The 20681-nt window shown below is 47.4% G+C and overlaps 1 protein-coding gene and 1 long non-coding RNA gene across 2 annotated transcripts in view; one reads left to right on the top strand and one right to left on the bottom strand.

The window, feature by feature from the left end:
* The window catches only part of LOC134757324 (zinc finger CCHC domain-containing protein 2-like), an 89518-nt gene extending 69099 nt beyond the window's left edge, over positions 1 to 20419 (bottom strand). Inside the window, 2 exon segments of the mRNA XM_063699099.1 lie at positions 19875 to 20069; positions 20072 to 20419. Coding sequence (XP_063555169.1) covers positions 19875 to 20069; positions 20072 to 20402 — 526 coding nt within the window. The 5' untranslated portion in view covers positions 20403 to 20419.
* On the top strand, positions 9245 to 16656 carry LOC129527263 (uncharacterized). The gene is made up of 3 exons (XR_008672233.2): positions 9245 to 9301; positions 10217 to 10376; positions 16558 to 16656. It is a non-coding gene; the product is annotated as an uncharacterized lncRNA (long non-coding RNA).
* Positions 20420 to 20681: the final 262 nt, after the last annotated feature.

The raw sequence follows: 20681 nt of genomic DNA, 5'->3' as shown, positions 1-20681 counted from the left end.
ATAACCCATAATATTAATTTAAAGAGGAAAGAATCTGTAGTAAAAATTATTTCCAGGCCAGGCACTGTGGTTCATGCCTTGTAATCCCAGCATTTTGAGAGGCCAAGCCAGAAGGACCACTTGAAGCCAGGAGTTCAAGACCAACCTTGGCAACAAAGCGAGATCCCATCTCCAACATAAAATAAAATATTTCTACCTGAAAAAATAGTAATAGTTTGCAGCACTGTCAAAAATGTCTCAGGATAGGCCGGGCACGGTGGCTCACGCCTGTAATCCCAGCGCTTTGGGAGGCCAAGGCAGGTGGATCACGAGGTCAGGAGATCGAGATCATCCTGGCTAACATGGTGAAATCCTGTCTCTACTAAAAAATACAACAAAAATTAGCTGGGTGTGGTGGTGTGCGCCTGTAGTCCCAGCTACTCAGGAGGCTGAGGCAGGATAATGGCGTGAACCCAGGAGACGGAGCTTGTAGTGAGCTGAGATCGCACCATTGCACTTCAGCCTGGGCGACAGAGCAAGAGACTCCATCTCAAAAAAAAAAAAGAAAAAAAAGTCTCAGGATATCGCATAGAGCACTATATTCTAAAGATATTTTCTGGCTACTTCTACAAACTCCCAGAACTTCCTTCAAGAATAAAAATAATATTTAACTCAAACGAAAGTGAGAGATTCAGAGCAAGATTTTTCCACCTTCAGTTACATTTTACACATCTTTTCATCCTACCGTTTTCAGTTATGTTCCAAGGAAAATGATCTCTCTAAAGATGTATTACTGGCCAGGCATGGTGGCTCACACCTGTAATCACAGCACTTTGGGAGGCCAGGGTGGGGGGGGGATCACGTGAGGTCAGAAGTTCGAGACCAGCCTGGCCAACGTGGTGAAACCCTGTCTCCACTAAACACAAAAAGTAGCTGGGCACGGTGGCACACGTCTATAGTCCTGGCTACTTGGGGAGGCTGAGGCAGGAGAATCGCTTGAACCTAGGAGGCAGAGGTTGCAGTGAGCCGAGATCACACCACTGCACTCCAGTCTAGGCGAAAGACTCCTTCTCAAAAAAGAAAAGAAAATGTATTATCCCTGCCTTAACAAAACCTAACAGCTTCCAGAAACAACCTTCCATCTTTCGGGAATATTAAGTGTTTTTTACAGTCTTCCAAATTTCTACTATAAATGGTATCCCTAATAAAGTCCTCCCCAAAAAGAAACCCAACAAGAAAAGTCTGAGGTTTTTAAGCATCTGCAATGGGAAAAGTGAATCCCAAACTCCAACCCAACACAGTTCTTACAAATATTTTATAGCAGGAAAAAATTTTGTCTTTCTAAGTCAGTTTTGGAATAGACCTAACAATAAATTTATAAATAAATAATTCATCTTTTGTTTTTCTTATGATCTTCCCCAATACCCTATCTCACTTATTCCACAAATCTTTACTAAATACTATGTGCCAGATGTTAGAACTAAAACCACAATGGAGGAGAAAACTCTTGGTCCTTGTTCTCAATGCTCAAATGCAACAAAAGGAGGCAACTGATCAATCTAAGAAGCTTCTGTTTCTCATGCAACTAGGGCGAGAAAGGAAACAGTGCATATAAACAAACAAAAGATTGGTCCTCTTTACTTAACAACCACAAACAAATCGGTTTGCAGTTATATGCTTCAGATGCAGAGAAAATTCTCTTTGGTCAGCCAGGCATGGTGGCTCATACCTGTAATCCCAGCACTTTGGGAGGCCGAGGTGGGCAGATCAAGAGGTCAGGAGATCGAGACCATCCTGGCTAACACGGTGAAACCCCATCTTTACCAAAAATACAAAAAATTATCCGGGCGTGGTCGTGGGCACCTGTAGTCCCAGCTACTCGGGAGGCTGAGTTAGGAGAACCACTTGAACCCAGGCGGCAGAGGTTGCAGTGAGCTGAGATCACGCCGCTGCACTCCAGCCTGGGCAAGGAGACTCCATCTCAAAAAAAAAAAAAGAAAGAAAAAAGAAAATTCTCTTTGGTCATGCTAAAACCGTAACAATTACCATATATTCTCTGCAGCGCTCTTAGGTCAAACCTCATACCAGAAAAGACCTCCTCATAAGCATCTCAAATATCCTTAGACATTCAGCAAAATAGAAAGTGTTTAGTCTTTGGGAGATAGGTGATGAAGGAGCAATCATGCATCATAAGCTACATTAGAAGAAGGAACGCATGTAGCACAAAACTAGATTACTTCCTTCTATGTAAGAAACATGCTTTCAAATAGGATTTCCATTTTCTAAACATATTTCAAGAAAAGGAAAAATTATCACTGCCTACAAAAGTTTTGCCCAGATGAACCGTCTGCTAAACAGATATTCATAAACTCCCAAGTCCTGCTAGGCTACTAGTGCTAGCAACTGAAAATACAGAGACGTACTAGGTCCTCGATGAGTCTTAAGTTTAGAGCATGAACGAGCCAATCATGAAAGAAAGAAAATTATCAGGCCAGGGGCAGTGGCTCATGCCTGTCATCCCAGCACTTTGGGAGGCTGAAGCGGGCGGATCACCTGAGGTCAGGAGTTTGAAGCCATCCTGGCCACCATGGTGAAATCCTGTCTCTACTAAAAATACAAAAATTAGCTGGGTGCGGTGGTGGGCACCTGTAATCCCAGCTACTCGCGAGGCTGAGGCAGGATAATCGTTAGAACCCAGGAAGCGGAGGTTGCAATGAGCCGAGATTGTGCCATTGCACTCCAGCCTGGGAGACAGAGCGAGACTCTGTCTCAAAATAAAAAACAAACAAACAAAAAATGATCAGCTAACACCATTGTTAAAATGTTCCTCTTTGACCCTGAAAACTCATCAGTGTCTACTGGGAGTCCAAAAAGAATAAAAAGCTTGGGCTGAAAACCTCTCCACTGCAACTGCAGTTTCGGACAGAAACACTTCTGATAACTTTAAGATGGAGCACCCAACACAAGAATGAATGGATGGATGGATGGATGTGTGGATGAAACGATGGAAGCAGGGATGGATGATGGATGAGTGGGTGCATGAATGGAAGGATGGATAAATGGATGGATGGGTGGTGAGTGGGTGGTTAGGTAGAATGGATGGGTAGATGGATAGAACTGGTGGGTGGGTGGATTGGGTGGGTGGCTGGGTGGATAGTGTGGGTGGGGGGATGAATAGTGTGGGTGGGGGTTGGGTGAATAGGATGGGTGGGTGGGTGGGTGGATGGATAGTGTGGGTGGGTGTGTGGATGGGTGGATAGATAGGGTGGGTGGGTGGATAGATAGGGTGGGCAGGTGGGTGGATAGATTGGGTGGGTGGGTGGATGGATGAATAGGATAGGTGAGTGGGTGGATGGGTGGGTGGGTGAGTGGATGGATAGTGTGGGTGGATGGGTGGATAGATAGGGTGGGTGGGTGGGTGGATATATGAATAGGATAGGTGGATGGGTGGATAGATAGGGTGGGTGGGTGGATAGATAGGGTGGGCAGGTGGGTGGATAGACTGCGTGGGTGGGTGGGTGGATGAATAGGATAGGTGAGTGGGTGGGTGGGTGGGTGGGTGGATGGATGACAGGATAGGATAGGTGGGTGGGTGGATGGACAGTGCGGGTGGGTGGGTGGATGACAGGGTGGGTGAGTGGATGGAAGAATAGGATAGGTGGGTGGGTGGGTGGATGGATGATAGGATAGGTGGGTGGGTGGATGGGTGGGTGGGTGGATGGATAGTGCGGGTGGGTGGGTGGATAGACAGGGTGGGTGAGTGGATGGATGAATAGGATAGGTGGGTGGGTGGGTGGATGGATGATAGGATAGGTGGGTGGGTGGATGGGTGGGTGGGTGGATGGACAGTGTGGGTGGGTGGATAGACAGGGTGGGTGGGTGGATGAATAGGATAGGTGGGTGGGTGGATGGGTAGGGGGGTGGATAAGATGGGTGTGGGAGTGGTGGATGGATGGTGGATAGACAGGTGGGTGGATAGGATGGGCGTGGATAGGATAGTGGATGATGGGTGGGTGGATAGGATGGGGGATGGTAGGTGGGTGAATAGGATGGGTATGGGGGTGTGTGGATAGGATGGGTGTGGGGGTGGTGCATGGATGGATACATGGATGATTCAGAGATCAAATTAAATTGTCCTCAGCAACAACATTATAAAACAAAAAATAGAAGAACAAGAAACTGTTCCCTTCTCTGAGGAGGCAGCCGTAGCAGACTAACTGATTAAAAACCGCCTCCTGAATTTTATGAGCATCAGAAAAGTCCAACTCCAAATTGGGCCATTCTGAGACAATTAGGTCAAAATATGTGAATTCATTTACACAAATATGGGAAGGAAAGGAGCTCCTGGTGAAATGAGAGGAGAGGTTTGCAGGGCCCTGAGGAAGAGGCAGGGGATGCCACCCAAGGGTCAGGGACCTGGAGACGCTGCAGGCCCTGTGGAGGGAGGGGCGGCTGGAGTCAACCAGAGAGGACACCAAGGGGGCAGTGGGCACAAGGAGTGAGAAAAGAGGGAGGTGAGGCAAGAGTCCCCCCACTCTTAGGGGTTGGGGAAAAAAAGGTAAATATGTGAGTATATATAAAAGACAATATTTTCCTCGTAATTTTTTTAAAGGTACATTCATACTGAAGCAAACAACAATACTATATATATTGTGATGTCTATAGCATAGATGTAATATGTACACTTGCCACAGCAAGGACCGGGAAGGCACCTGGTTGTAAGACAGTGACCAGCTTCTTACACTGCACAAGGCGGGGTACAGTATTAACTCTAAGCAGACTGTGGGAAGTTCAGTATCTACAGTGTCATCTCTAGACCAGCCACTAAAATCATGCAACAAAGGAAGCCAACAGATAAAAAACGGAATTCCATGAATCTGCTTAAATGAAGTTTTAGAAATGGCAAAACTAATCAATGGTGGAAAAGAAACAGAACAGAGGAAGAAAGAGTTTTTAAGGCCTGGGGGTGGGGGCTGGGAGAAGGTGGGAACTGACTGGAAAATGGCGGGAGGGAATTCTCTGGGCAACCGTCATACTGCACAAACCCCCATCAAGGCGTATTGCTTCTGTCAAAACTGAAGTGGTGGCCAGGCGTAGTGGCTCACGCCTGTCATCCCAGCACTTTGGGAGGCTGAGGAGGGCAGATCACAAGGTCAGGAGTTTGAGACCAGCCTGACCAACACGGTGAAACCTTGTCTCTAATAAAAATACAAAAATTAGCAGGGCATGGTGGTGCGTGCCTCTAATCCCAGCTACTCAGGAGGCTGAGGCAGGAGAATTGCTTGAACCTGGGAGGCAGAGGTTGCAGTGAGCCAAGATCGCTGCGTTGCACTCTAGCCTGACAGAGCGAGACTCCGTCTCAAAAAAGAAAAAAAAACTAAACCAAAAAAAACTGAAGTGGTGAAAACACTCAGATGACACACTTAAAATATGTGCATTTCACTAAATGTAGGTTTTACCTTTAAATGAAAAGAAAAAAAGGAACCCCAACAAAATATTAGACTGCGGTACTGAGGACTATCAGTTACACACTCTGTGCTGAATGAATAAAAACGAGCCGCTGGGGCGAAGGCAGGGAGAGGAGCTTTGTCACCAAGAGCATGGATCCCGCCCAGGGCCGGCCGCGCACTTGGGGCAGCCCCGGGCATCAGCAGAGCTGGAAGAAGCCGGGGATGAGGTCACACTCCCTACTTCTACCAGACGCAGAGTCTGGGGCTCTCTTCCTTGTCTCATTTCATATTCCTCAGGTTCTTCCTCTCACTTTAAATGATGAAGTCAACACATAAACAATTTTAACTTCACATAATAAAAATAGCCACTCACTAATGTCATCTTTGTCAAATTATTTATACTTAACCTCTCTGTGTCTGTTTTCTTATTGCTAAAATGGGGACAAAAATAGAACCTAACTCATGGAGCTGTTATGAGGATTAAATGAAATACATGCGACACCCTCAGAGCAGCCTCCTGCACCTGGGGAACACCGACACGCCCCCACCGCATCCCCCTGCAGCCTGCTGCCCCTCACCGCACACACCTGGGGAACACTCACATGCCTCCACCACATGGCTCCCCTGAGCCTGCTGCCCCTCACCGCACACACACGAAGAACACTGACACGCCCCCACCGCATCCCCCTGAGCCTGCTGCCCCTCACCGCATCACACCTGGGTAACACCGACATGCCCCCACCGCATCCCCCTGAGCCTGCTGCCCCTCACCGCATCACACCTGGGTAACACCGACATGCCCCCACCGCATCCTCTGGAGCCTGCTGCCCCTCGCCGCACACACCTGGGGAACAATGACATGCCTCCACCGCATCGCTCCCAAGTCTGCTGCCAATCACTGCACGTGCCTAAAACACTGACACGCCCCCAGGCATCGCTCCTCTCTGTAGCCTGCTGTTCCTCACCTCATATCTTTATTAGCAATTGTAAAAGGAAAAATAACATTGATAAATTAACTTCCTCAATACAATATTAATGGTATGCTGGTTTAAAAGCCTTCCACCTATTTAAAAAACAACCCACACATATAAGTGCTTTGAGAAATGACACACTGCACGACCTGTGGCACAACGCAGTGTGGAAAGTTCAGAATCTACACTGTCATCCCTAGACCAGCCACTAAAATCACACAACGAAGGAAGCCAACAGGAATTCCATGATTCTGCTTAAATGAAGTTTTAGAATAGGCGAAACTGATCAGTGGTGGAAAAGAAACAGAATCGAGGAAAAGAATAGAAAAAAGGCCCAGGAGTCAGGGTGCAGTGAAGGCGGGAACCGACTGGAAAATGGCCTGAGTTCTCACATATGAAAGATACTCTACCAGGAACCTGGAGTCAGGAGAATCTTCCAGAGGTGGCGTGCAAGTTCTGTGAGTATCTATTTGTGTCCGGGTAGAGTTTACACACCACACAGTGCTTCCCATACAACCTAAATACTCCGTGCTTTCAAAGTATCTCATTAATTTTACTAATTTTTTTTTTTTTTGAGACGGAGTCTTGCTGTTGCCCAGGTTGGAGTGCAGTGGCGCCATCTTGGCTCACTGCAACCTCTGCCTCCCGGGTTCAAACAATTCTCCTGCCTCAGCCTCCCAAGTAGCTGGGATTACAGGCACCCGCCACCACGCCCGGCTAATTTTTGTATTTTTAGTAGAGATGGGGTTTCACCATATTGGTCAGGCTGGACTCAAATTCCTGACCTTGTGATCCGCCCGCCTCGGCCTCCCAAAGTGCTGGGATTACAGGTGTGAGCCATAGCGCCCGGCCAATTTTACTAATTTTACTATAACTAGGTTGTTAGCATTATTCTCAAGCTTCTAAATTTTATTAAAATACCCAAAACAGAGTAGGGGTGAGGGTTGTTCCTCTTCCCCATACACTAAATCTCTTCCTATTTCAAACAGTTTAATCTTTTTTCAAGTCTAGACTATAATCCTTCTAGCACTAGTTCCTATATATACATGTTTTAATTAGAGTCAGTAAGAAACCTAAGGATAGGCTGGGCGTGGTGCCTCACACCTGGAATCCCAGCACTGTGGGAGGCCGAGGCGGACAGATCACCTGAGGTCAGGAGTTCAAAACCACCCTGACCAACATGGTGAAACCCTGTCTCTACTAAAAATACAAAAATTAGCCGGGTGTGGTGGCAGGTGCCTGTAATCCCCGCTACTCAGGAGGCTGAGGCAGGAGAGTCGCTTGAACCCGGGAGACAGAGGTTGCAGTGAGCTGAGATCGCACCATTGCACTCCAGCCTGGGTGACAATGCGAGACTCCGTCTCAAAAAAAAAAAAGAAACCTAAGGATATAATTTCTGGTAATTCTATTGATGCTTTTATGCAAATGTCCCAAATAATTAAACAAATGATTCCATAATGCTCCCTTCTTAAGAGTTAATCTAATGTCACTGTTGAAAGCATAAGAGAAATACAAATGAAACCTTAATTAGAATGAGTAACACTTTTTCAATTTATTGACATTATGTAGCAAACTAAAATAGACATTACGTAGCAAACTAAAACATCGAGGCTTACCATGATTTAAAGTTTTAAAAGCATTAAATAAGTATAATCCAGACAAACTTACATGCAGAACTAAAAATGTTACTGCATGGAAATCAACTCATCCACACACATGCCTCCACAGGCTCCACAGGAGACGAGGCCACCAAAGCATCATGATGCCACGCGGCTTCTTCCTAGCTCTCAGCTAACGGATTCACAACCTTGTATGCATGCAACCCAGGTAACCTAAAGCTCAACTCTCATGTCAGACAGTTTTTCCCAATGAAAGCTTTCATAGGCCAGTTTTTTCTTCTTCTTTTTCTTTTTTTTTTGAATAGAGATGGGGTTTCGCCCTGTTGCCAGGCTGGTCTTGAACTCCTGGCCTCAAGTGATCCACCTGCCTTGGCCTCCCAAAGTGCTGGGGTTGCAGGTGTGAGCCAGTGCACACCTGGCCTTGCATGCCAGCTTTTGAAAAATATAAAGTTAAAAATAAGAAAGTAGGGCCAGGCACAGTGGCTCACGCCTGTAATCCCAGAGCTTTGGGAGGCTGAGGCGGGCGGATCACAAGGTCAGGAGATCGAGACCATCCTGGCTAATACAGTGAAACCTTGTCTCTACTAAAAATACAAAAAGTTACCCTGGCGTGGTGGCAGGCACATGTAGTCCCAGCTACTTGGGAGGCTGAGGCAGGAGAATGGCATGAACCCGGGAGGCGGAGCTTGCAGTGAGCCGAGATCACGCCACTGCACTCCAGCCTGGGCGACAGAGCGAGACAGTGTCTCAAAAAAATAAATAAATAAAAATAAGAAAGTAGAATACAGATGTTAAAATTCAAGTTAAACTTCACTAGAATCTACAGCTACATAATATATGAGAGGTAGTCATTGGATAAAGGCAAAAATTAAAAAGATAAAAAGTATGAGTTGGTAACAGGAGTTACTACTGTGGCCATTGAAAAGAAAAACCAAAAGGGAAAAAAGCACTTGTACTATGGCGGCTTTTCATCCACCCAACACCTCCTGCCCCTAGGTTTAACGGATGCTCTACAGTGAGCCCCTAGTAGGTGGCAGGAACTGCTAGGCTCTAGTGATTTAAAAAGTCAGTCTCTGCCAAAGTCAAAGTCTTGGGCAGAAATAGAACACAGCACATAAGGTCTAGGATAAGGATGCAACAACAAAATGACTGGTATCTATGAACTAATAATGGGGATGGGGGTATCACAGGTAACCAGTGTCCAGTCTGAGAGAACAGCCTCTCCAAGGACACAGGAGAGAAAAAACACAGTGAGCAGGAGGAACTGCGCCCACAGACAGAGGTGTGTACGGACAGGCAGGGGGCAGATCACAAAGGCCATGGCACATCATGCTAAGACCCGTAAGCCAGAAATGAGGGTCCTGCATACATTTGACCAGGACCATTCCAGTGACACAAGGGAACTGATGTTAGAGACTAAGAGGGGGCCAGTGAGACCAGAGGAGGTTATGGAAGCAGACCCAGGCCAGGGAGACCAAAAAGAGTTACAGCGGGCAGACCCAGGCCAGGAGACTAGAATGTTAATGAGGCTAGACCTAGGTCACGATCAGAGTTGGGCACATTAGTGTTATTTCTAAAAAGAGTTAAGGTACCAATGCTTCTAAACTATTTAATTAGAAAATAAAATGGAGCAGCTACGAAGTTGTTTCTTGTAGACTTTAAACAATGACATCAACTGACTTGCATTCTAACACGGATTTCTGACCAGAAGCAAAGTGGAGTTAGGCTAGGCTGGGGCCATGCTGGTTTCCCGAAGACTATTCTAATCTACGTCCTGCTTCCCTGGCATACTGCCTCAAATCTAAGCCTGCGTCCAGAGAAGTGTGCCATGTATGTGACCACCATGGCAAGTGTGGTAGGGAGAGAAACGGGGGAGAAAGGGGAAGTGGGAGGGGAAAGGAAGGAGAGGAAGAAAGCAAGGTACAGGGGGAAAGAAAGGGAAACCCTGAGGGAACACTGAACCGGGGCTGTAACGGTGTCACTGGAGACAAATCTAAAGATATTTAGGACTTGGTCATAAACCAGCTGGAGGGGATAAAAAAGGGCATCTCTATGACAGGCCTCGGCCTCTGGCTGGAGGGGATTAGAAGGGAAGGACAGAGCAGGTCAGGGTTGGTGTCTTGGTCTGTTTTGTGTTCCTGTAACAGAATACCACAGAGCAGGTAATTTATAAAGAAAAGAAATGTATTTCTTACAGTTCTGGAGGCTGCAAAGTCCAACAGTAAGAGCCTGCATCTGCTGAGGGCCTTCCTGCTGGGACATCCCATGGTGGAAGGCAGAAGGGGAAAGGGCGAGAGAGCCAGAGAGCAAGCCAGCAAGAGGAGCCCCACACCGGCCTTCACAAAAACCACTCTCAGGTGACAAGGATATTACCTCATTGTAATGGCAGTGGCAGAGCCCTCGTGACCTACCCACGTCCCAACACTGCTGCACTGGGGATTAAGTTTCTAAGATGCAAACTTTGAGGGAAACATGGGAACCATGGCAGGCTGGAAGACAGAAACCCGCCTTTGCCACACTGAGCTACTGGGAACCTTCACTGGCAGCTGGAGGTCTGGTTGAGCCTTTAGGTTTTTTGGACTCATCAGTGAGACTGGCAAAACCACAGCTGAAAAGGTCATGAATTATAAAGCAAAAAGAAAGAAGAAAAAGGACAGAAGTCTGAGGAATAACATCATCAAAAGTGCAGGAAAGCAGAGGAGAAACTGAAAACAAATGTCCAGAGAAGAGGAAAACCAGCAGTGCCAGAACTGGCGGAGGCAGCGAGATCCCAGCCGGCCCGGCACACCCAGGCTGCAGAAGCCACCATCCGGGGCAGGCGCCTCGCAGCCATATTTATTCCAAACAAAACCCCCCCAAAAAAAACCCTTCCTGGGGATTCCTCTGTGTAGGAAACCCACAAGAACAAACGAGAGGTAAGAAACAAAACCAAGAGTATCCAATGAAGCTGGCCAACATGAGGTCATCTGGATGGAGACATCCATGAAGCAGAATGCAGGGTCCAGAAGTGAACCCAAATAGATGTGGGAGTAAACGAGAGACAGCTCAGATCTGGGAGGGAGAGCAGAGGCTATTTAACAGATGGCACTGGGACAAATGGGCTGTCATCTGGAAAATATAAAACTAACTTTGTACCTTATACCAAATCAATTCCAGATGGATCTGTCTGATATAAAAAGAGAATCACACAAGTTCCATGCCAGGCGACACTGCAGGGGGCTGTCTTTAGAATGTACGGGGCGTCATGTGTATTATGTATGCACAATACATGCATATGTACAATACGTATGATAAGAAACGCATTATACATTATGAATTATGACACGAAACCCAGAAGCCACACCAAAAAGGACTGATAAATATAGCATTTAAAAAAAAAGAAAAGAAAACAATTGCATGGCAAAGTCAAAAGACAAGATTAAAAACCCAGAAAACAAATACATGCAATTCCTACTAAAGACGATTCCTTGAAACTTATGGAGTTTCTAAAAACTAAACCCAGCCAGGCGCAGTGGCTCACGCCTGGAATCCCAGCACTTTGGGAGGCCGAGGTGGGTGGATCCCTTGAAGTCAGAAGCTTGAGACCAGCCTGGTCAACATGGTGAAACCCCATCTCTACTAAAAATACACACACACACACACACACACACAAAATTTAGCCAAGTTTGGTGGCACGTGCCTGTAATCCCAGCTACTTGGGTGGCTGAGGCAGGAGAATTGCTTGAACCCGGGAGGCAAAGGTTGCAGTGAACCAAGATCACACCAGTGCACTCCAGCCTGGGTGACAGAGTGAGACTCCGTCTCAAATAAAGTAAAAGTTAAAAAAAGAAAAGACCAACAACTCAACAGAGATGAGCAAAGGAGACAAACAGCTCACCAAATATCAATGAAATAGTTTACTTGAAACAATATTCAACCTCACTCCTAAGATAAAACTACACCGCACCAGGTTAAGTCTCCACCTAACTGAATGGCCGCAACCAGCAAGTGGCTAACTCACTGGGCTCGTTAAAGGTTAGGGAAACAGGCCTTGTACGTGGCTGTGGGAATTCTAAAAGCAGATCTTGGCAACAGGTAAAAGAATTACAAAAGCACAGACCGTTTGACCTAACTCCCCTTCCAGATTTCTACTTCACAGGTAGACTTACCTGAATGTGAAAGGTCCCATCTGTTGTCTGTAACATGTAGGTGATATGTATATAACATGTAAATGACACTGCACTGGTTTGTAATAATACGATGGAACAAAATGCTATCAACAGGGCCTGATTAAATAACACATTTGTGCCACTGAACAAGCTCTTTATGGACTGACAGAGAAGGCTCATCTGGAAACACTGCCAAGAGAAGACCAGGAGGCACCTGTGTGTGCAGTGGGACATCAGGTACCTACTTGTAAATACATATGGTTTATCTGGAAGGTTCTACGAGGAAGTGTGCTGTCTGCAAAGAGGGGAACTGGATGGCTGGGAAGAGGGTAAGAAACATGTTTTTTACACGTGAAATAAAAGTTATCAACACCCAGGGAAAGGAGAACCTTGCCTGACCCTTAAAACGTCCTGGGTGCCCTTCCCTGCCATCTGCGGGAGAAGGGACTTTCCATGCAGCAGCCTCTGGCACTTTGCCATTTCCTACCCCTGGTTACATTACCGATTTAAAATCTTTCTTCACTGAAGAGACTGCTGAATACTTTTCTGTAAAAATTGTTTTTGTCAAAGAGGTTCAAGGCAAAAGGCAGGTCACAGGAGGCTGAGGAATAACTGAAGGTGAGGAACTAGAGACAGCAGGAGTGACTTCACGAAGCGTGGCCATGTTACAGCATGAAGAACAGCGTGTATGTAAGATCTTACGTGTATCTAAGCATGCGTATGGTTTTTTGAAAGAACGTGTGAACATATATGTGCATAAACACGTCTGGAAAGACACACAGCAACCTATTCGCAGGGACCAGCACCACCCAGCGGGATGGAAGGCCTTTTCTGCTAGCTGCTCAGGGAGGCCTCGGTGGTGAAGCGACCAAGAGAAGAGGGGCTGGTAGAGATGAGTGGTGTTAAAGCCGGGGTTTTGTTGACTGGTAGAGGTGAGTGGTGTTAAAGGCGGGGTTTTGTTGGCTGGTAGAGGTGAGTGGTGTTAAAAGTGGGGTTTTGTTGAAAATACAAATCAGAACCATTATGGTTTATGGGTCAGGTGAGGCTAGAGGTCAAAGACTGGACTGAAGGAGGGAGACGGAAATCACAAAGTTCAAACGCTGACCTACCAGTGACCCTGAGGAAACAGGGCTGTGACCAAACCAGCGGTGAGGGACCAGCCTTACACAGAAAGGAAACACAAGAGAAACTAAGGAGGTGTCCAGGCCCAGATAAGACATTTCAAGGGCCAGTGATTTTTCTGTGAGCCTGCAAAGCACCCGCCCCACTGGCAAGCTGGGTAGTGAATGGCGGGCGGGGTCCACAGTGCCCCTCTCAGGGTGAGCGGCCAGGTCCAGGGCTTTGTGGCCGGCATGTAAAATCCTGTCCTGCTTAATCATGCCCTGATCAGACATGACACACGGCTGCTAGAAGAGCAACTCTGCCTTGCTTCTGTCTTCTCACTTTAAGTAGCTTCAGGTCTTTTAACCCAGAACAAAACAGAAACTGCAAAGAATTAACCTATTTTGTTAGTTCTGGATGATCTCTTTTTACCTTTGACAGGAAATGTTTCTACAATGTGTCAGGTCTCTCTACAATAAAAACATCTACAGAGATTGGAGAAAAAAATTACCTTGCTAAAACTAATTTCTAAACTGAGTACGTTAAGACTGAAGTCCAAAACCAAAAGCCCTTCAATAATGTACCCTAATTAGGTAACTTGCAGCTACACTTCTTACTTAAACTAACAAGATAACTACTGTTCCAACTGGCAGTTTTAAAAAAAAAAAAAAGAAGGATCTTTTTCTAAAATCTAATCCCTCTAAGGTGGGGGGCGGGGGAGAATACTAAAGTAGAAATTTTTCCTAGCATAACAAAAATTTCTTCGTCATCAATTCAACAAAAAAAGATGCCCCAGCACAAGTACCTCTTACTATCTATTCTACTAGTTGGACTCTGAAGTTTTAAGACTCATGTAGATTTGCTGGAAAAGCATGTTAATCCAAAAGGTAGATGAAGTTTACAGGACTAAAGAGAAAATGGGTAAACTAAAGCCTAAGTAAACGGTAAGCTTCACCCGCAGTGACAAGACTAACGCAGATGCTTATCTCCAATTATCTTCGCACTTGAACAAATGATACCATCATATTACTCATCATACCCAAATACGACACAGAATTTCCAGTTTCTACAACTGTGCTCCAGAACACAGTAGAAAACAGCAAAACTCAAATGTGTGTTCAACTAAATGAGGCAAGTGTGAACTAGCTCATATCAAAGTAAATGGCCTTCATTTAATGTGAGGGCAAAGGACAGTAATTAAAGTACCACATAATCCAAGCCATTACACAGTAGATGGCAGTGCTACTGCAGCTCCATCATGGCATCAACAAAAATACTACCACCAAGAAAGCAATCAGAACTGCATCCCAGCACGGTCACGCACTGCATAAGGATGCTTCCACCACTGACAGACCACACGGACCAGGGATCCTCTAAGATTCTAATAATGCATTTTTACTGTACCGATTCTGTGTTTAGATACACAAATACCACTGGGTTACAACTGCCTACGGTATTCAGTACAGTAACACGCTGTACAGGCTTATAGCCGAGGAGCAACAGGCTCTACAATGTGGCCCGGGGGTGTAGCGGGTTCTGCCACCCAGGTTTGTGCAAGTGCACTCTGTGGTGCTCACACAACAAGATCAGCTGAGGACGCTTTTCTCAGAATGTATCTGTGTCCTTAAGCAGCACATGACTCAATTCCCGTATCATGTACTGTACTGTACTATGAAACAGCACAGTGTTTTAGACCTGTAACAGCTGGCCAAAAAATAAAAATAAAAATAAAAAAAGATCCACTATGTGTTAGAATATTATCTCCTGTATCTCCTGTAATGCAATAAAAAAAAAAAAGCAACATATACAAAGACAGCCAGAAGACTTAGTTCACAGACAAGTTCATAGACCAGGTGGTTCCCAGCTGCCCAGGAGAACGAGTGTTAAAGATGGAGACAAAACAGTGCTTTTAGGTCACAGCTATTCCTTTAACCATCAGTGACAACAGCTGCTCCAGAGACAGCCCGTTCTTATGGAATGCTAGATGACTCTTGGCTGCTAGGCCCAGAGTTTAGGGCTAAGGGAGAAACCACTTTGCCTGATCACCAGACGATGAACTATCTATCCCATGTTTCACCTCTGAACTGCAACGATTTTCAACAGCTTACAAAAAGCAACAAAGCAAAAGCTGTTGCTGATCTTTAGACAGACATTTTCAGCAGGTTTATTGAGAGTATTTGTGGCTATCTGAAGTTTCTACAGTGCTTACCCTCAGGTACTCACAATGCAAGCCACAGAGAGTTCCAGAACTGTTCCACAGAACATATCCCTAAAGAAAGACCACTAACCCCACCACACCCCTGCACCAAAAACTTTAAAAACATCATTTTTTTAGTGCCCCCTTAAAAAAATCAGCCCCATGAAGCAGTTCATTATCCATACCCTGAGGATGCTGAAACACAAACAACAGGGCCCTCACAGCTGGAGCTCAGGCCCTGCCCACCAGGCCCTGCTCCCCCATACCTGTCGCTGACCAAATGCACCAGCCCAGAGGCTCTGTACTGACAGCACAGAGTTCCCTGCCACCTCCAACTGCAGCTCCCCAGGCTGGCTGAGGCCACACCTACACAGCTCTGCACACCACACCTAGCAATCTACCAGGTGGAACAGCAGCCCTCAGGACAGCCCTGCACTGACAGGTACGCCAGCGGTCCACAGAGGATGCTCTAAGTGTTAGGCACAGTGCACGGGGATGAAGATAAAGAGCCTATTAACCATGAAGACAAAAGTCTACAAGCAAGCATGTGAAGCAACCCCAAGGTCCACCCGCTGAAGAACGTGTGAGCACAGCTTGGCCTCTTCACACGGGAACGCCACTCGGTCACGAAAGAGGAGGAAGTGCTGACACACCCACAGCACGGAGGGGCCCTGACATCACCACACAGAGTGAAGGAAGCCAGTCACAAAGGGCCACACAGTGTGTGGTCCCTTACATGCTACGTCCAAAAAAGACACCCACAGAGACAAAAAGGGGTGGTCAAGGGTTGGGGGGAGGGGGAATGGGGAGCGACTGCTAATAGGCACTGGGTTTCTTTTTGGGGTGATGGAAACATTCAGTGGCAGTGGTCGTGCTTGCACAGCTATGTGACTATACTAAAAACCACTGACTTCACTTTAAAAGGGTGAAGTATGTATAGTATATGAATTCTCTTTCAATAAAGCTGTTATTTTTAAAACAAGAATAAGCATGTGCACATACCATAGCATATTTATTACCACTGACAAAAAGAAAAAACTGCAAAGGATTTAACTATTTCCAAAACTATGGTCTTTTATTTACGTAAAATAGGCATTGGAAAGTCTAAGCCAACTATCCCCCACAGTTGGCACCCTGGAACAGGCGACTGCAGGAGCAGCAAGCAGCAGCATTACCGGCCACTAGGCAGAGTACAACTAATTCAGCCTATCATCAGTGTGGCTACTGGAAGTATTTTTCTTTCTGAAAGTAAAACACAGGCATGTCTACTTTATACTCCCCCCACTTTTACACCTCTAGAAGTCCTCAGAATAATAAGAATTTTTAAATAAAAACACAGGGTTTGGATAAGGAATTGCAAATAATGACTATTTCGGAAAATACAGTTAAAATAAATTTTAAAAAAATTTTTTGAGACAGGGTCTCATTCTGTTACCCAGGCTGGAGTGCAGTGGCATGATCATACCTCACCTACAGCTTCTACCTCCTGGGATCAGGTAATCATCCCACCTCAGCCTCCCAAGTAGCAGGGACTACAAGTGTGTGCCACCACTCCTGGACAATTTTTGTATTTTTTGTAGAGACAGGGTTTTGCTGTGTTGCCCAGGCTGGTGTTGAACTCCTGGGCTCAAGCGATCTGCCCATCTTGGCCTCCCAAACTTCTGGGACTACAGGCGTAAGCTACCTTGCCAGGCCAAGAAATAAAAATTCAAATTGGATAAAGAATTTAAAAAGCAATTAACATTTGTATCTCTAAAAGAAAAACACAAAATCTCTAAGCTCAAAGAGTTCAAAACAAAATACAACAGGCTTACAAAAGAATGCAGACAGCTTTAATGGGGCTGCTTTTTCAGGAATATTTAGAAACTAAGAAAGCAAAATACTTAAATGCTAGATTTCATCTGAGTTGCCTGCTCCAAGCAATAAAGGGTTCATCAACGTCAGCCTTAGCTTTGAAGCAGCAACAGAAACGAAAGTTAAATGAATGGGGCTGAAATTAGCTTAGCAGTGACACTAGGGATGTAGGGAAAACTAGAAACCACGGTTGTTTTGAAATACAGAACTGACAGCCCAAGGTTACTCCTTATAATAATCCTCTCATTAAGGGTCACAGAATCTCCAGTTTTCCAAAGATGAAACAAAAAAATTGTCAGCTCCAAGTAACTATTCAAAAACCAATTTAGAACACATAAACGCTCATAGCCAAGATGTAAATAATTCAATCTATAAAACATGCCTTGCTTTAAGTTAGCATACCTCTATAAAAATAAATGTTAAAAGCCGGAGAGGCCATAAAGGAGAAAGCCGCATTTACTGCACCTCTGCTGGAAGCTCACGTATGTTACCTATGTAATCCTCAACACAAGCCTGTGAGGTAGGTTACATCCCCTCCACTGCAATAGGGACAACACTGAGAGGTAGAAGGATCCTGGCCAAGGTTGCATGGCTGGTAAATTCAGTGCCCATGGCCTTGGGGCTGGGGGGGAGGGGGGGCAGTGCAGGGGTGAGCTGAGACGAATAGATTAGCTCCTTCATCTCGTCAAAGGGATTTCTGCTTGACAGAAAGGCTCTCCTATAAAAGACATTTTTGTTCCAGATTTAGCTCACTGCCCAACCAAAATAATAATCACCACTGTCTGTATAAAGTGATGCACCCGTGCTCACACATTAAGAATCCCCTTAAAGAGATGACTTTACTGTAGCAACAGCCATAGAAATTATTAGTGGGTGGAATCTACACAAAGGAGTAACAAACAGCACATGAAACTGACCATAAATGACTGAGATTCCATGAATAGGCGACAATTTGCTGGCATGTTAAGGCTTACATAGATTACTAGAAACAACTACATTTCCTAGGACCCTCTGCGCAGCACACAGCCTGAAATGTAGGGTGGGAGCTGAACTTAAAAAGAAAACTACAGTCTTGGAGATAAATGTCACACACAAAAAAACCAATGTATGTACCACAACCACTTCTTAGAGGAAGACATTAAAAAGGAAAAGCCACAACCTAGGATTGAAAGACAGCTTTAAAAACACACACACAAAAAACCTAGCAAACCAGATGGTGTTCTCAGCCACTCATAAAAGCAAAGTCTTATCAAAGTTTTAACTTCAAAGAGCTTAAAGACACTGCAAAGAGGCACTCAGCAAGACTGGTCCCGACTGCAACCTATTCCCTTCCAAAAAAATAATCAGTTTGTAATCTAAATACACATCACACCAGGTCAAAGTAATCTCTTCCGGCAGCAAAATTTTGGCACTGGATTGCAGGGGCCTGTTCAAAATAGCTGGAGCCCCAAACACTTTGCGTTTTCAGTTCTGAAGCACTTAGACAAAAGTTCACATGGCTAAGTGGATGGCCAGGATGCCCTTCCGGTTCAATTTGGAGACGGGAAATCTTTAACCTAACCTAACATTCTTTAAGGCACCAGTGCCCTCCTACTCAAACGTCAGCCTGGGTTTTGTTTCTAAGGGTCGCCAATAAATAGGTTTCACGGGCATTTAAGGCTCTGGGAGTCTTTTTCTGTCTGTTACAGGTAGCCCGGCTCTTAAAAACAATCACACACAACGCTCACAGGCATGTGCACATTCATACACACGTGTGCACACATACATGCCCACATGCGACACACGTGTACATCATACAGCATGCACGTGTCCATAAATGAGCTCACACGGACAGCCACGTCCCGCGCGCAGGCCCCCAGCGACACAGGCCCCAAGCAGGGCCTCCACCTGTATGGAGTGAGCGGCTCAGAAGGCGAAGCCCAACTCCTTGCAATGTTCACCTCACCGGCGGCTTCTGGCATGGCCACGGCTCCTTCCTTTTCTAGTAATAAATACCAGATTTGGGGAAACCAAGGCGCCGCAATGTGTGTTATCTGTCACCCAAGGGTCCCATTAAGGGGACAAAGGCCTTATCACGTTTGCAGCCGGCTAAGTGAAAGGAGGGCACTTGGGACTGTGAGCTCTGACCGCGGACGTCTCCCGCACCGCTCCCGCGGATCCTCGGACCCAGGGCCCCTGCAGCCGCTCCTGCCCAAGGGGCGCGAGGCGGAGATCTGGAGGCTTTGGGGCACGCAGAGGAGACTGAGGGTGTGGGCTCAGGGCCGCGGTGCGGTCTTGGGGCTTGAAGTGCAGACTTAGGGTGAGGAGTGCGGGCTTAGGATGGGGGCTTGGGACACGGGGTGGGGACTTGGGATGTACGGTGGAGGCTGGGAGAGGTGGCGCACACATTTGGGGTGCGACACAGAGGCTTAGGATGGGGCTTGGGCCACGGGCTGGGGGCTCGTGGTGCAGGCTGGAGGCGTGGGTGGGGGCTCGCGGTGCAGGCTGGAGGCTTGGCGTACAGAGTTGGGGATGCAGGGTTGGGGTACAGAGCAGAACTCGGGGCGGGCACGCACCTTGTGGCAGGCCGGGCAGGTGGCCCCCGCTGCCGTTCAGGCTGCTCTGGATCTGCGTGAGCTCCTGGCGCAGCATCTGCTTCTGGTGGAAGCTGAAGGCCCGGTGGTTGGAGGACATGGTGAACGGCAGCAGGAACTCATCGCCCGTGCGGCCCTCGTTGAGCTGCAGCCCGTAGATGTGGATGATGGAGTCATCTGCGTGAGCTTGCGGTAGAGCACGCCCGCCGCCTCGCGCTGCTCCGAGCCCAGCAGCGCCAGCGACACCAGCAGCTTGCTGCGCACCACCTCGTCCGTCAGGTTGGTGAGGCTGCCCAGGTCGGCCGGGTTGTTGGCCTTGATCTCCGAGTCGCGCAGGGAGTGGTAGTCCTTGCGGGCCAGGTCCTCCAGGCACGAGCCGAAGAAGCGGAGCTCGAGCGGCACGCACAGGTCCAGCAGGCCGCATAGGAACTCCACGCGCTGCGGCGACGGCAGCTCCGAGAACCAGCGGTACACGCCGTCCCTCTGCAGCGGGCAGCGCTTCTCCACCATGCTGCCGCCCGCGCCGCGCCGCGCCGCGACCCGGGGCCCGCGCGGCGGAGGCCGGGGGGCGCCGGGGGCCGCGGCCGGGACGCGCCGGGACCGGGGGCACGCGGGCCGGGGTCGGGTCCGGGCGAAGGCGCGCGGGCGCCGCGGGCCGGGCGGGAGCCGGGGCGGGGACTGGGGCCGGCGGGCGGGCGTGCGCGGGGCGCCGGGGGGGACCCGCGGCGGCCGGGGGCGACGAGCGGCCTTGGGCCCGCCGCTCACGGGGAGGCGCCTTCCCCGCGCCCG

Source organism: Gorilla gorilla, chromosome 16, assembly GCF_029281585.2.
Source record: "Gorilla gorilla gorilla isolate KB3781 chromosome 16, NHGRI_mGorGor1-v2.1_pri, whole genome shotgun sequence".
Classification (NCBI taxonomy): domain Eukaryota; kingdom Metazoa; phylum Chordata; class Mammalia; order Primates; family Hominidae; genus Gorilla; species Gorilla gorilla.
This window is presented reverse-complemented; position numbering and strand designations above follow the sequence as displayed.